General features: G+C 42.4%; 1 protein-coding gene and 1 long non-coding RNA gene across 3 annotated transcripts in view; one reads left to right on the top strand and one right to left on the bottom strand.

Annotated features, from left to right (window-relative positions):
* Positions 1-7623, bottom strand: part of CAPN3 (calpain 3) — a 50372-nt gene extending 42749 nt beyond the window's left edge. For both annotated transcript variants that reach the window (XM_040492400.1, XM_040492403.1), the window contains exon 1: positions 7003-7623. In XM_040492400.1, coding sequence (XP_040348334.1) covers positions 7003-7311 — 309 coding nt within the window. In that variant the 5' untranslated portion in view covers positions 7312-7623. The remainder of the gene's footprint in view (positions 1-7002) is intronic.
* Positions 7624-8536: 913 nt separating this feature from the next.
* The window catches only part of LOC121041567 (uncharacterized), a 20352-nt gene continuing 11565 nt past the window's right edge, over positions 8537-17323 (top strand). Inside the window, exon 1 of the long non-coding RNA XR_005795788.1 lies at positions 8537-8547. This is a non-coding gene — a long non-coding RNA (uncharacterized LOC121041567). The remainder of the gene's footprint in view (positions 8548-17323) is intronic.

Genomic DNA, 17323 nt, shown 5'->3' with positions numbered 1-17323 from the left:
CTGAGGGAATGTAATAAACTTCTATTAGCTATAGAAGTTATTATATTATAATAAACTTCTATTAATAAAGTTCTGATGGTGATTATTTAGACTTGAAGTTTGGATGAAATGGTAAAGCAAGTGTCAGCTTCTCTCTTTTTGTTTGTTTTGAGAGAGTGAGTGGGTAAGGGGAAAAGGGAGAGAATCTTAAGCAAGTTCTACCCTCAGTGTGGAGCCTGATGCAGGGCTTGATCCCATGACTCTGGGATCATGACCTGAGCCAAAACTAACAGTTGGACACCCAGTCAACCAAGCCACCCAGGGGCCCCCTTGTTTGGGCTTTTCAAGTTTTTAGCCTCTACTACAAAGCTGTAATCATCAAGACAGCATGGTATTGGCACAAAAAACAGACACATAGACCAATGGAATAGAATAGAGACTCCAGAATTGGACCCACAAATGTATGGCCAACTAATCTTTGACAAAGCAGGAAAGAATATTCAATGGAAAAAAGACTGTCTCTTTAACAAATCATGCTGGGAGAACTGGACAGCAACATGCAGAAGAATGAAACTAGACCACTTTCTTACACCATTCACAAAAATAAACTCAAAATGGTTAAAGGACCTGAATGTGAGACAGGAAACCATCAAAACCCTAGAGGAGAAAGCAGGAAAAGACCTCTCTGACCTCAGTCACAGCACTTTCTTACTTGACACGTCTCCAAAGGCAAGGGAATTAAGAGCAACAATGAACTATTGGGACCTCATCAAGATAAAAAACTTCTGCACAGCAGAAGAAACAATCAACAAAACTAAAAGGTAACCAATGGAATGGGAAAAGATATTTGCAAATGACTTATTGGACAAAGGGCTAGTATCCAAAATCTATAAAGAACTCACCAAACTCCACACCCGAAAAACAAATAATCCAGTGAAGAAATGGACAGAAAACATGAATAGACACTTCTGTAAAGAAGACAACCAGATGGCCAACAGGCACATGAAGAGATGCTCAATGTCACTCCTCATGAGGGAAATACAAATCAAAACCGCACTGAGATACCACCTCACGCCAGTCAGAGTGGCTACAATGAACAGATCAGAAGACTATAGATGCTGGACAGAATGTGGAGAAACGGGAACCGTCTTGCGCTGTTGGTGGCAAATGCAAACTGGTGCAGCCGCTCTGGAAAACAGTGTGGAGGTTCCTCAAAAAGTTAAAAATAGACCTACCCTATGACCCAGCAATAGCACTGCTAGCAATTTACCCAAGGGATACAGAAGTGATGCGTAGGGGCACTTGTACCCTAATGTTTATAGCAGCACTTTCAACAACTCTTTCAATGGAAAGAGCCTACATGTCCATCAACTGATGAATGGATAAAGAAATTGTGGTTTATATACACAATGGAATACTACTTGGCAATGAGAAAGAATGAAATAGGGCCTTTGTAGCAACGTGGATGGAACTGGAGAGTATTATGCTAAGTGAAATAATTCATACAGAGAAAGACAGATACCATATGTTTTTACTCTTGTGTGGATCATGAGAAACTTAACAGACGACCATGGGGGAGGGGAAGGGGAAAAAAAAAAAGAGAGGGAGAGAGCCAAACCATAAGAGACTCTTAAAAACTGAGAATAAACTGAGGGTTGATGGGGGTTGGAGGGAGGGGAGGGTGGGTGATGGGTATTGAGGAGGGCACCTGTTGGGATGAGCACTGGGTGTTGTATGGAAACCAGTTTGACATTAAATTTCATATTAAAAAAATAATTCCAGTTAACATACAGTATTAACTGTATTAAGTGTTATTATCAGGTATATAATATAGTTATTATTTATTATTGTTATATATTATATATTATTTATATTTTTATAGTCATAACAATAATTTTCATAATTATATTTTAATTTATGATAATTATAATAAATATTTTATATTTATAATAATATATTATTTATACATCATATATAAATTATATATTATACTTATATAATATATTACTACATATTATATAAACATATATAATATAATATAGTGATTCAGCAATTCCCTAGACCACCTGGTGCTTATCACAAGTTAACTCCTTAATCCCCATCACCTATTTCACCCATCCCCCCACCCACCTGGTAACCATCAGTTTGTTCTCTGTAAGTACCAATCTGTTTCTTAATTTGTCTCTCTCTTTTTCCCCCTTTACCCATTTGTTTTGTTTCTTAAATTCCACATGTGAGTGAAATCATGTGATGTTTGTCTTTCTCTGACTGACTTTTTTTGCTTAGCATTATACTCCCCAGCTCCATCCATGTTGTTGCAAATGGCAAGGTTTCATTCTTTTTTATGGCTGAATAATATTCCATTGTACATATATACCACTTCTTCTTTATCCATTTGTCTATCGATGGACACTTGCGTTGCTTCCATAACATGGCTATTGTAAATAATGCTGCAGTAAACATAGGGGGGCATGTATCCCTTTGAATTAGTGTTTTCATATTCTTTGGGTAAATACCCAGTAGTGTGATTGTTGGATCATAGGGTAGTTCTATTTTTCACTTTTTGAGGAAGCTCCATACTGTTTTCCACAGTGGCTTCACCATGTGTCAGCTTCTTGTAAGCAGACCACTTCCCAAGTGTTAGTTGGGGTCTCACAGTTCCTTGGAGATCTTGAACCCCCACCTCATAGGCTCTGAGAGGGCAGAGCCTTTTCCCCGCCACCACATTTCAGTGGGTTCCTGGCAGTTTGATTCTAGATGCCTCTCTCTTTCCCCACTCCTGTGCTTTCCACACTCTGACTTCTGGGTGTGTTGGCTCATTCTGCCTGTGTAACTCAAGACACTAACTTCCCCCTTTACCAAAAAGTTACTTTTTACTTGCCTCAGGCATGTCACAAGTTCATGAGTAAAGATGCCTTTGAGTGTCAGGTCAAGTGGAGGGATGACATTGGAGTGTGTGACCCTCTGCCCTGTTGCTTCCCCCCACCCCACTTTGGTTTCTGTTCTAGCTCCCTTCCTCTTGTAAATAAACTAGCATTTTTCCCTCTTTTTTTCCCCATTAAACAACAATCATGTCCCTCCTAGAGAGAAATTATCCTTTCTGTAATTATAAGAATCTTACTGATTTTTCCTTATGAGTTTTCCTCATGAAGAGAACAGTTAGAGTCTGACATGTTAAGGATTCACATTTTGTTAAGCATGCTTGTAAATATCTTTAAAAAAAAATCAAAGATGTTTTTGTAGTGGTTAACAGGACTTAACCTGAAAAATGTAATGATTTATTTATTATTATTTTGGGCTTTTTCTTTGTATTGAAGTGTGACTAACATACAGTGTTATATTAGTTTCAGGTGTACAACATATTGATTCAACAATTCTATATGTTACTCAGTGTTCACTTTGTTAAGTGCAGTCACCATCTGTCACCAAACATTATTACAATCTTATTGACTATATCCTCTACATTGTACTTTTTATCTCCATGACTTATTTATTTTATAACTGGAAGTTTTTACCCCTTAATCCCCTTTATTTCACCCATCCCCTAACTCTCTTCCCCTAAGGTAGCCACCAGTTTGTTCTTTTTTTGTTTATGTGTCTCTTTGTTTCTTTCTTTGTTCATTTGTTTTGTCTTTTAGATTCCACATTTGAGGGAAATCATTCGGTATTTTCCTCTGTCTGACTTATTTCACTTAGCATTATACTCTCTAGGTCCATCCATGTTGTTGCAAACGGCAAGATCTCATTCTTTTTTATGGCCTATTGTGTATATGTGTATATATGTATATATATGTATACACAATATGTATATATATGTATATGTACATATATACCACATCTTCCTTATCCATTTATCTATTGATAGACACTTGAGTTGCTGCCATATCTTGGCTATTGTAAATAATGCTGCAATAAACATAGGGGTGCGTATATCTTTTCAAATTAGTGTTTTTGTTTTCTTTGGAAAAATACCCAGTAGTGGAATTACTGGATTGTATGATATTTCTATTTTTAATTTTTTGAGGAACGTGTTTTCCATAGTGGCTGCACCAATTTGCATTCCCACCAAGAGTGCTCAAGGGTTCTCTTTTCTTCACATCCTCACCAACATTTGTTATTTATTGTCTTCTAGGTTTTAGCCATTCTGACAAAGTGATCTCTCATTGGTTTTGATTTGCATTTCCCTGATGAAATTGGGCAAGAGTAATCAGTTTCCCAGAGGCCCTGTTCTAGAAGCCCATTCTCTTCTGTCCAGGGGTTTGTCATCAAGAAAATCTGGCTCAACAATTGGGAAGTATTGTATGGTTTGTTTGCTTTCTGATTCTAGAAATAGGGGCAAGAGGAATCAGATAGCTTGGCCTCGACACACAATGCACGAAGCTCCCCAATAGAAGAGGCAAGGCAGTGAGGGTAGCACTCATAGGCGAGTGAAAAGAGATTATAGGTGTGCCCAGACAGGTGGCCTGGGTGTCTCTTCTTTTAAGAGGGTAAAGCTGAAAGTGCAGCATCATCTTAGCTAGAATTGTAGCTGGCCTGAATAATTCTCCCCTTATCACCACCACCACCACCATCTAACTGTAACAAGTAAAACTTGATTATGAGGAAAAGCTCAGATTGGCTTTCAGTGATTCTGTGCCTCAGATAGTAAAAGCAGGAATGGTCTCTCATAGGACATAGTCTCCATTTCAGACTACTCAAACCTGACAAAGTTCACTACATCTATGGAATGCAGGGAAAACTGACGTTTGCAATAAATGCTTTACACTTCAGAAAGTTCCGGGATCATTTCACTCTTTCAATTTCAGTCAACTTGTGTGATTGTCCTTTCTGGACTTTAATCACTTCAACTGTATGTGAGGGGGTGTTGGTGGTAGGAGCACAGTTGGAAAGAGGTCTTTTGGTGCCCCTAATGTCACACTGACAATGGCAGTATCAGTTTTAGGACTGAAGTAGTGCCTAGAGCATAATAGACCCTGGTAGCATTTTTATCAAAATGCAAGTATAGCTCTTAAGACTAAAAGCCACCAATAATTTCACTAAAAGCAATATTTGTAAGGTTTTTGGGTTTTTTTTCTCTGTAGTAATATTAGAAAAGGCTTTTAGGAACCCCCAGCCTTGGAATGCTGGCTGTCCTTATCTCTTGGTGGTCAGTGCCGTCAGATGTGAGTTTTCATTCACCACCAGCAGCTGAGTACCCACTGTGGGCCTGGCCCTTCTCTGACTACTGGGGTCCAGCGTCGAATAGGAATAGGTCCTGTTATCAGATAGGGAACAGACATGTGAAAGCCTGAAGAAAGTGACACCTGAGCACTGGAGAGAGGGTGAGGGGGAGCAAATCAGATAAAAACAAGGGCATTCCACTTTTCACTCATATGTGGAACTTGAGAAACTTAATAGAAGACGTGGGGGAAAGGGAGGGGGGAAAACTTGTTACAAACAGAGAGGGAGGGAGGCAAACCATAAGAGACTCTTAAACACAAACTGAGGGCTGATGGGGGTAGCGGGGTAGAGGGGAAAATGGGTGATGGGCATTGAGGAGGGCGCTTGTTGCAATGAGCACTGGGTGTTGTATGTAAGCAATGAATTACGGGAATCTACCCCCAAAACCAAGAGCACACTGTATACACTGCATGTCAGTCAACTTGACGATAAATTATATTAAAATAAGCAAAATAGAACAAAATAAAAAACAAGGGCATTCCAGACAGAGAGCATGAGCAAAGGCCTTGAGGTCTGAGGAGACTTGGAACAACAGAGGAGCTGAGTGTGTCACCATCCGGGGGAGAGGGTGCCAGCCTGAAAAGGGCTGATAGCTCAGCTCAGGAGTTTGGAGTTATCCTGAAGGCATGGGTGGAGGGGAGAACGGTGTCACGGAAGATACTTCAACAGGGATGGGACATATCCCAGTGCTCTGGCAGCAGGGCGGTGACTGGGCTGGAGAATGAAGTTCTTTCCAGTACTTTCTTCTAAGGAGAGAACTCAGGGTAGTCACAGGCCTTACCACAGGGCTCCCGGGAGAGGAAAAAGCCCTTGGGGGAACCCAGCGGCTGAGAACAGGGTTGTTGGATGTTTCATCTCAGGTTATAAAGAAAAACGTGGCTAATGAATAGGACTTGAGTGTCACTTGATTAAGTTAATGAATAGCTCGGGGCCTCAGCTTCAAGGATCTCCTCAGGGAAGGTTAGTTCTTGCCTTTTGAGCTCACTGTACCCAGAACGCTATCTCCTGACAGCCTTCCCTTCAGGACTCTAGGCTCCAGGGGAGCAGGACTTCTTGTCTTTTTTATCCACAGCTGTCTCTCTTGTTGCTTGCCTGCATTCCAGCCCTACCAATGCCCAATAAATATTTCTTGAATTAAGCACCAGAGTCATATGGGCGGTCTGATCAGAGAAGGGAGGCAAGAGGATATGCTTTTCTTTCTGGTGGATCACTGTACATGAAATCCAGAGGCTGGAAGAGTTACCTAAAGAGAAAGGATTTTATTCAGGGCTGTCATGCTCGCTCTGGATGTACTTTTCTCTGTGCGCCTTTATTTTCTCACGTGTGAGGCGAAGTATGTGGACGAAACCGGCTGCTAGGGTTTCCCCTTCTAATCCTAACACTCTATGCATGAAAAAGTGATCTTTGCCAGCTCCTCTCCTCTTTCTGGGGCTTCTCTGTTGCAGAAAGTCATGGCTGCTGGCAGACTAAAGATGTCATTCGGTGTGATTTTAGCCCTAGAAGTTGAAGGACTCTTACAAAGAATTTGTTGTTGTTGTTGTTGTTCTGGGAAAGGGCTATTTACTTTTATAGGCTGGATTACACTGAATTCCAATTTCTTTTATAGAAAGCAAGATGTTTTTTAGGAAAAGAGAGCAAGAGAGTGAGAATGGGCTCGGCCTCAGTCGAGGGCAGAGCCCTGGGGAGCCTCTGCCAGGACCCTTCCCCCAGCGCCCATGTGCACCGTGGGGCTGCGGGGAGGTGCTGAGTGGGAGGACTTCTAGGAGGGGAAAAAGCCCAACGGGCAGCCAGCAAGCTACTCACCGGAGGTCTCTTCCAAATGAACTGGATGGGGAACTTCTGGCTGTAAAAGAGAGAGGTCTCATCTGGTGGGAACTCGGGATCCAGATAAAGAACCTTCTTTTCTAGACACTTCTTGTGAAGCTGCTCAAATGTCTTCTCTTTCACTCCGATAACGGGAAAATTGCGGCTGATGATGGCTGAATAGATGCCACTTGGGTTTCCGCCCCCGGCCTCGGTGGTCTTGCCTTGGCCCTGCTGGGGAATTGGTCCCGGGGACCTGGGCTCAGCCCCTGTCCGTGGGGCCACAGATGCGCTAATGACGGTTGGCATGGCAGGCAAATTTGGAAGGAAAAGGTTTTTTAAAGAAAACAAGATAGAACTACCTTCAAGGAAAGGAAGCAACGGCAAAGGGGAAGTTGGAGTGATTCTGTCATCTGAGAGAAAATGTCCACATCCAAATTCAAAGCTCAAAGCCCATCAGAAGGTCATCCAGCTTATGTCCATCTTAAAAGCTGAGCTGTGATCCGGAAGAAATAGGTTTTCCTGAGGAAGGAGCACTAAAGGGTTTCTGCAGGGGTGTTTACCTGGGGGCTCCTACCGGCAGCATGCATGCCAGAGGGAGAGAGGGAGAGAGAGAGAGTGAGGGCTGTGTTTCAGTGGCTTGGAGAAGCTTGAGCCAAGAAAACTAAAAATAGGCATGAAGAAAGATTATGAGTATGAGAGCAGAAGAAGCTATGTGCAGGCAGACTACGTGGTGGACAGAGAAGGACCTGAATAGGAACATTTCTGGGTTGTCATTAAGTGCTGGCGTTGTCAGGAGATGAAAGGGGAATACTTGAGGAAGTTGAACACTGAAAATTAGCAAAGTACTGCTGATGTGTTATTGAATCGGCTCCTATATAGATCATCAAACTATAGGCCACTGAATGAATGGAGAACAATAGCAAAGAAAAGGTAGCCAGGCTGAATGTGAGACACTGAATTCTAGGAGAATATTTTAGATATTTTTGAGCACATAATTTTGAGTTTCTAAAACTCTAGGATATCAACATTATTCAGTTGGGTTTGGCATCTCTTCTAGAATGTTATGGTGTCAGCGTTCATTGGAACTGTCTGGGTGGAAAATGCCACTCAGCAGAGTCCCCAGTTGAGAAAAATCCCTGTCCTTCTTGCCCACTTGACCTAGACACCTCTCATCTCTCCCCACACCCCAAAATAAACACTGGACCAAATTTGCTACAAAAAGTACACCTGAGTATGGACTATGCAGGCACACATTAGGCATCTGAGTCAGCAGGTGGAACTAGACACTGAATCAGGTTGCCTGTCAGGTCTTGGGGGATGTCATTCCAGAGAGAGTTGGTATCAGGGCTCTTGGATAAGCACAAGTGGCCCTGGGGAAGGGAATTGCCTACTTGGCCTCCATCTTGCTCCGTGGTAGCTTCTACCCAGGCCGTAAGGTGACGGCTACATTCCACGTGTGGCTCAGTGGAGGCTTGTGCTAGACTGTAGCCATGCCTGTTTCTACATGACCAGTTTCATCATCTAGCCCCAAGGCTAGAGGCTGTGAGACAAGGTGGGAAGTGATAGCTGAAATAGGGAATACTACCAGGCTCACCGTCCCTGGGGTTGCAGCTTTGAGGAGCCCTGTGTCTGGAGCTACTGCTTATAGGCACCATCAGCCTATCCTCCTGTCCCCTAAGAAAATGCCCAAGGACCTTTACTACTGCTTTTGGAGAGGCAGAAAATGGGAGGGCAGCCTGAAGGCTGACGGCCAAGCTTCAAAGCCTGGGCTTGCTGCTTGCTGGCTGTGTCTGTGTAACTTTAGGTGAGTTACCTCTTCCTTTCTTCCTGTGTCTCAATTCTCTCACCTATAGAGTGGGTATGTGGATAGTCATTCTGTTACTGAGTTATCATAAAAATTAAACAACTTTAATTTATGTAGAACATTTAAGATAGTGACAAGATTGTCTTAAGCACTCAATAAATGTTGTTTTTAGAGGTGACCCCAATTTAATAGATCAGGTTGAATTACAGTCAGTCGGCATTCAGTCTACGAGATTTATTTACTGAATATCTTCCATGTGTCCATCCTTGGGATAGGTGCAGTCTGCCCAGCATCACGTGTTCACAGCATCTCCAATCAGAGGCATGCCTATCTGCCTGCACTAAAAAGTCCTCTAAAGAGATTGACCTCCACTCTCAAACTCCCCAGTGGCATGGAAAGCAAAGTGGGGGAGTTTCCTTTCTCCACCATCAAAAGCTTGAGTCCCAGCCCTACTCTATACTCTTAAATTCTCAGCACCCACCCACATTTTATTGTTTCTGCTTATTGAGCTTTCCACTTGCCCTCAAGATCGTAAACTCTGGGCCCCCATCCCACTCTCAGGGCTAAGCACATAGAAAGCTCTTAATAAATATGTGTTGTATATCTGTTGAATGAAATTTCCCTCTGTGAGGAGAAATTTCTTACCCTTCTCTTGCTTTGCTAATGCAATAAAAATTTCTTGGTCAATTTGCCCCTGTGGTTGGAGCTGTCTCTGGGCCACACACCTGCTGACTTTTCTTTCCTTGGCAGTCTAAGTAAGTAACTTAGTAACTAAGTTGAGTATGTGATAAGATGAGCCTATTGTCAGAGCAGGATGGGAATATCAAACACAGAGTGCAAGGTGCTATTCACTTTGCTCTATCAATCGTTGTGGATGAACCCCCCTCAGATTAGTGGGTCCAAACACAAGGTCTATTCAGCTGCCTCACGCCATCAGGGAGAAATCCAATCTGAGCCCAAGAACAAAGGGCAGATAATGAACAGCTGTGCATTTCGATTCCCAGAAGTCTCGTCAAGGATAAAGAACTAGCTTTTATAACATATTTCAGGCAATGTCACACGCTATCTGAGGTTGGAATGGTTTCTTTTGCACCAACAAGGCCAATCAATGGCTTTGTATCACTGTCTTTTCCATCAATAAATATTTCTTTTTTTTTTAATGTTTATTTTTGAAAGACACAGAGACAGAATGTGAGTGGGTTAGGGGCAGAGAGAGAGGGAGACACAGAATCCAAAGCAAGCTCCAGGCTCCGAGCTGTCAGCACAGAGTCCGATGCGGGGGTCGTACTCATGAACTGTGAGATCATGACCTGAGCTGAAGTCGGACCCTCAACCGACTGAGCCACCCAGGTGCCCCAATAAATATTTCTTTGATTCAACTCTATTGGAGGAAACGCATTTGCTTATAACACCCATCATTCATTGAGCGTCCACTGTGAGCTAGCCACTTCATATAGTTTTTAAAACTTTTAATTTTAAAGTAATTTTAGATTTACAAAAGAGTTGCAGGATAGTACAGAGTTTCTGTATACCTTTCGCTCGGCATCCCCTAGTGTTTACACCTTATGTAACCATGGTAGATGATCAAAACTAAGAAATTAATGTTGGTAAAATAGTATTAACTAAACTACAAGATATATTTTGATTTGATAGTGTTTCCACTAATGGTTTTTTTTCCCTCTTCTGTTACAGGATCTGATCCAAGATCCCGTACTGCATTGTAATGTCTCCTCAGTGTCTTCCAGTCTCTGATGGTTCCACAGTCTTTGCCTCTCATGACTTGGTACTTTTGAAGAGTACTTGGAAGTTACATTGTAGAATGTCCCTCAACTGGAGTTTGATGTTTTTCTTTTTTTTTTTTGTTTTTAATTTTTTTTTCAACATTTTTTATTTATTTTTGGGACAGAGAGAGACAGAGCATGAACGGGGGAGGGGCAGAGAGAGAGGGAGACACAGAATCGGAAACAGGCTCCAGGCTCCGAGCCATCAGCCCAGAGCCTGACGCGGGGCTCGAACTCACGGACCGCGAGATGGTGACCTGGCTGAAGTCGGACGCTTAACCGACTGCGCCACCCAGGCGCCCTGATGTTTTTCATATTATTAGACTGAGGTTATGGATTTGGGGGAAGAGTATCATAGAAGTCATGCGCCCTTCTCATTTGGGGATACAGGATCTAGAGGTGTTTTATCACAGGTGATGTCAATCTTGATCACCTGGCTAAGGTGGTATCTACCACGTTTCTCCACAGTAAAGTTACTATTTTTTCCTTTCCACACACATAGAATATTTTAAATCTGTATGACAACCTTGCAGGTTTGATTAATGCTATTTTACAACTGAGGAAACGCGAGATATCTGCCGTAATTTTACAGTGACATCATGGAAAAGTCACAGAATTTTAGAAATGATCTCTTTTCTTTAAGAGATGAGGAAACCAAGGCCTGGAGAGATTAAACGGCATGGCCAAGATCACTCAGTTCAGTGCAGAACCAAACTAGACCCCAGGTTTTCTGATTTCCAGGGAGCGACTAAATGCATAACTAGGACTCTAATATGTGAAGTAGGCATAAGAACACTGGATCCTTGCATATAAATAGTGAGGGCTCCCCTTCCCTTAACTCTGATTGGAGAGGAATCTAATACCACAGCCCTGCTGGAAACAGCTGTCAAGAAGCAGCTGTAGAATTCTGGCTGGCCTTTCTGTGGCACTGCAGTCTTTTGCAAGGTTGGTCATAAGACAGGCAGATCTGATATCAGATACCAATTTCACCTAGAATGCTAGTTATATGGCCTCTATTGTCTGTGGTTAATATAGTAATCTGTTTCCAGTGGAGCTGCAGGTGGCTTTCTAGGCCCCGGGCTAAGAAGTTATTTTAGTCTCGGGTGCTGCCCCTGGAATTTACGCAAGGCATTCAGAGGGGTTGGTAGGTGAAAATCTTAAAAGCCGAGTGGAAAGCTTGATATGGTCATAGGAATTCCATTATCCAGAAGGCTCTTAGGTAAGATGGTCAATTATGGGCAAAAATTCACTAAGCTCCAGATATTTATGTGTTTGTGTTTCTACTGCCTAACATTATGATAGTCTGCTACTGAAAGAGATGTGAGAAAGTGAAAGAACTCTGCACTCAGCCCAAAATTCCAGAGTTGCAGTCTCCTCTAAGGCTATGGCAATCTGACTCACTGGTTTTAGTTAACCAGGATATAGGGCTCAGCGCAACTTTAAGACAAACTCTTGGCAACAATCTACCCTTTCCCCTCTAGGGAGCAGGTAGGAGGATGGCCTGATCTGGGATTGGTCCTGGTGATGCTGACACATGGAAGTTCACCTGGTTCTGAAGTGAGCTGTGCCTGGAGCATAATTAGTCCTATAGGTCAATCCTAAGTGCAACTAACCTCCTTGGGCATTTTCAGAGAATGTCTTGGTACCAAACTGGAACCTACTTCTTGGGATCACTTCTTTGAGGAACTGACAGCCTCAGATCCACCACTGCCAGGATCTGCTGGATAACTCAGATCTGGGAAGAGTAGGATGGTGACCAAACTGGCCTTCCAAATGCATGAAGGACTTTCTCTGGCCACGATGCTAGTCATCTGCCCGAAATAAATGCCCCCCTAAACATGTATTCTATTTCTTCGTGTGAACCCTTCCAAAGGTTCTTTGGTCAGCTCCTGCAGTCAATTAAGACCTCTGTGGTGAAGCAACATATAGTGCTGCCACAGTGTGGGTGTGTAGGGTCAGGGGCTGCTGGCCTGCTGCTCAGAGTGTAACTGAACTCAAGGGCGTTGCCGCTTGGTGTGCATTAAGTTGAACACAACCCAAGGAAGTGCTGAAAACAAAGAACTTTGTATTGTGACAAGTAAGAAGACAGATAGCTCTGAAAGTACTGTCTTCCTGTGGGGTTAGTACAGGAAGCTTTCATTCAATGTATTAGGGGGCAGGGGCAGGGAGCTTGCATATATATTAAGAGCCTTATATTCTATTCTTAGGCATTTTGGTTCAACTGTGTATAACTCACATGTCAACATGCTAGTGCACATGCTGTATGTTTGAAAAACAGCAGAACACTCAGCCCATAGGAGGAGATCTGGTATTATAATGAGCCAAAGTTAACTTTAGGACAACTCAGGGAGGCTTCTGCTCAGGTCCACAGTCCAAACTGGCCTACACTGGCTCGCACAAGAGGCTATCAGGTGAAAGACCTAGTGGGGAGTCCCCTTGGCTGGCTGCTGGTTCTGCAAAACAAAACACATTCCTTCCCTGCTTTTGTTCCTTCCCCCTCCTTCCTTCTGCTGAAGGCTTTCAGCCCTTAGATCTGAGTAACTCCCCTTGGTATCCTAGCTAACAAGAGGATGCTGTTTATGTCCCTGAAGTAGAGGGCGTGGCTTGGCCCAGCACTTCTCAGGTGGAGAACAGCAGATCTGAGGAACATTCTGAAGTGGTCTGCAGCCTCAGAATCAAGGTATCTTCTTTTTTGAATCCATTTGCTTCACCCTATTTTATATAGCACAGCTTATAAGCTTTTACAGTAACAGAAAGCAAACATTTAAAAGCTGTTAGATCCTATAGAGATATGGCCCAACTTTTTGTTTTGAAACAGTTTAAAACTTATAGCAAAGTGGAAAATATAGCATAAGGAGGTCCTATATACCCTTCATCCAGACTCTTCACTCATAGCATTTAAATACATTTTGCCTTCTCTCTTTCTCAGACATAAATAAAATTTTTTTCTGAGCCATTTGAGAGTAACTTAGAGATGGGATGACCCATTACCCTTTAATACTTCAGTATACATTTCCTAAAAGCAAGGAAATTCTTCTATGTAATCACAGGATAGCCCTCAAAATTAGGAAAATTACCATGTAATCCAAAGATCCCATCTAAATTTTGCCAACTGTCCCAATAATGTCCTTTATAGGCCCAGATTCCAGCCCAGGATCACATATCTGTTGTCACGTCTCTCTTGTACCCCCTTCAATCTGAAACACTTCCTCAGACCTGTTGTTTTTCATGGCCTTCACATTTTGAAGAGTATAGGATGTCCCTCAGTTTCAGTTTATGATAATGTTTACATAAATGAAATTACTCAGTAAACATTTAACAAAAACATACTTCTATGTTGATATACATTAAGGCTGTTATTTAATAATTGTACAGTATTCTGCAGTATGAAAGGGCTATATTTAACAAGTCCCCTGTTAAAGAACACTTAGCTCATTTGTAGTTGTCCACAGTGTAAACCACATTGCAATTAGGAGCTCTGAGCAATTCATCTGGTTTATCTAAAGTGGAATCGATGGGTTAGAGAATGCAAATGTAAGGTTTTGATATTATTGCCAACTACTCATCCTGGTAGATTATCCTTATTTATAATTCCACTAATGGTGCATGAGCAGGCCTATTTGCTACACTAATATCAGTGCTGGACATTTTCACTTTTTTAAATCTTGGCCAGTTGGGGAAAAAAAATCATTTCTTTGATTATGACTGAGGCTGTGCACTCTTCATGCTCATTTTGTCTGTTTTACTTTCTTTTATGAATTACCTTTGCCTGTTTTTCTGTTGGGCACTTTCTGATTTAAACGGATTTGTCAACTCATTCCTGGCACATTATGCATTTGAGAGCTTTGTTTCAATCTCTGTTGAATATTCTTTTGGGGGGGGGCTTTTCTTTTAACTTCTTTTATTTATTATTTTTTAAAATTTACATCCAAATTAGTTAGCATATAGTGCAACAATATTTTCAGGAGTAGATTCCTTAATGCCCCTTACCCATTTAGCCCATCCCCCCTCCCACAACCCCTCCAGTAACCCTCAATTTGTTCTCCACATTTATAAGTCTCTTCTGTTTTGTCCCCCTCCCTGTTTTTATATTATTTTTGTTTTCCTTCCCTTATGTTCATCTGTTTTGTCTCTTAAAGTCCTCATATGAGTGAAGTCATATGATTTTTGTCTTTCTCTAATTTCACTTAGCATAATACCCTCCAGTTCCATCCACGTAGTGGCAACTGGCAAGATTTCATTCTTTTTGATCACCGAGTAATACTCCATTGTATATATATAAATCACATCTTCTTTATCCATTCATCCATTGATGGACATTCAGGCTCTTTCCATACTTTGGCTATTGTTGACAGTGCTGCTATCAACATGGGGGTGCATGTGTCCCTTCGAAACAGCACACCTGTATCCCGTGGATAAATGCCTAGTAGTGTAACTGCTGGGTCATAGGGTAGTTCTATTTTTAGTTTTTTGAGGAACCTCCATACTGTTTTCCAGAGTGGCTGCACCAGCTTGCATTCCCAACTGTTGAAAATTCTAATGCTTACTTGAAATCCAGTTTCCTGAGAACACACATCAAGAATTAGCCACAACCAACAAGGTAACTGAACACCTGCAGGCCAACCCATGCCCACAGAACGCTCTGGTAACAGCTGCAGAAACAGGAGGCAGGTGAAGTGTGAGAAGCCGTAAAAGCAGAGAACAATGAACACCCAGACTGTATTTCTCTCCACTCTGACTCTCAGAGAACTTTTCAGTACCATTCTGCGTCAAGACAGAGCAGTTTCCACCAGCGCCATCTTCCCTGCCCATCCCCCAGCCAAAATCCCAAAGAGAACCAATTCCTGCCAGGGAACTTGCTCGCTCCGCGCAAACACCCAACTCTGCGCTTCTGCGGAGCCAAACCTCCGGCAGCGGATCTGACTCCCTCCTGCTGCCACAGGGCCCCTCCTGAAGTGGATCACCTAAGGAGAAGCAAGCTAAGCCTGCCCCTCCTGCCCCTGTGCACCTTGCCTACCCACCCCAGCTAAGACACCAGATCCCCAGCATCACAAGCCTGGCAGTGTGCAAGTAGCCCAGACAGGCCACCCCACCCCACAGTGAATCCCGCCCCTAGGAGAGGGGAAGAGAAGGCACGCACCAGTCTGACTGTGGCCCCAGCGGTGGGCTGGGGGCGGACATCAGGTCTGACTGCGGCTTCGCCCACCAACTCCAGTTATACACCACAGCACAGGGGAAGTGCCCTGCAGGTCCTCACCACGCCAGGGACTATCCAAAATGACCAAGCGGAAGAATTCCCCTCAGAAGAATCTCCAGGAAATAACAACAGCTAATGAGCTGATCAAAAAGGATTTAAATAATATAACAGAAAGTGAATTCAGAATAATAGTCATAAAATTAATCGCTGGGCTTGAAAACAGTATAGCTGACAGCAGAGAGTCTCTTGCTACAGAGATCAAGGGACTAAGGAACAGTCACGAGGAGCTGAAAAACGCTTTAAATGAAATGCATAACAAAATGGAAACCACCACAGCTCGGATTGAAGAGGCAGAGGAGAGAATAGGTGAACTAGAAGATAAAGTTATGGAAAAAGAGGAAGCTGAGAAAAAGAGAGATAAAAAAATCCAGGAGTATGAGGGGAAAATTAGAGAACTAAGTGATACACTAAAAAGAAATAATATACGCATCATTGGTATCCCAGAGGAGGAAGAGAGAGGGAAAGGTGCTGAAGGGGTACTTGAAGAAATAATAGCTGAGAACTTCCCTGAAGTGGGGAAGGAAAAAGGCATTGAAATCCAAGAGGCACAGAGAACTCCCTTCAGACGTAACTTGAATAGATCTTCTGCACGACATATCATAGTGAAACTGGCAAAATACAAGGATAAAGAGAAAATTCTGAAAGCAGCAAGGGGTAAACGTGCCCTCACATATAAAGGGAGACCTATAAGACTCGTGACTGATCTCTCTTTTGAAACTTGGCAGGCCAGAAAGAGTTGGCACGAGATTTTCAGTGTGCTAGACAGAAAAAATATGCAGCCGAGAATCCTTTATCCAGCAAGCCTGTCATTTAGAATAGAAGGAGAGATAAAGGTCTTCCCAAACAAACAAAAACTGAAGGAATTTGTCACCACTAAACCAGCCCTACAAGAGATCCTAAGGGGGACCCTGTGAGACAAAGTACCAGAGACGTCACTACAAGCATAAAACATACAGACATCACAATGACTCTAAACCCATATCTTTCTATAATAACACTGAATGTAAATGGATTAAATGCGCCAACCAAAAGACATAGGGTATCAGAATGGATAAAAAAACAAGACCCATCTATTTGCTGTCTACAAGAGACTCATTTTAGACCTGAGGACACCTTTAGATTGAGAGTGAGATGGAGAACTATTTATCATGCTACTGGAAGCCAAAAGAAAGCTGGAGTAGCCATACTTATATCAGACAAACTAGACTTTAAATTAAAGGCTGTAACAAGAGATGAAGAAGGACATTATATAATAGTGACAGGGTCTATCCATCAGGAAGAGCTAACAATTATAAATGTCTATGCGCCGAATACCGGAGCGCCCAAATATATAAAACAATTACTCATAAACACAAGCAACCTTATTGATAAGAATGTGGTAATTGCAGGGGACTTTAACACCCCACTTACAGAAATGGATAGATCATCTAGACACACGGTCAATAAAGAAACAAGGGCCCTGAATGAGACATTGGA

This window comes from Herpailurus yagouaroundi, unplaced genomic scaffold (assembly GCF_014898765.1).
Source record: "Herpailurus yagouaroundi ecotype Mexico unplaced genomic scaffold, PumYag 184, whole genome shotgun sequence".
Lineage (NCBI taxonomy): Eukaryota > Metazoa > Chordata > Mammalia > Carnivora > Felidae > Herpailurus > Herpailurus yagouaroundi.
This window is presented reverse-complemented; position numbering and strand designations above follow the sequence as displayed.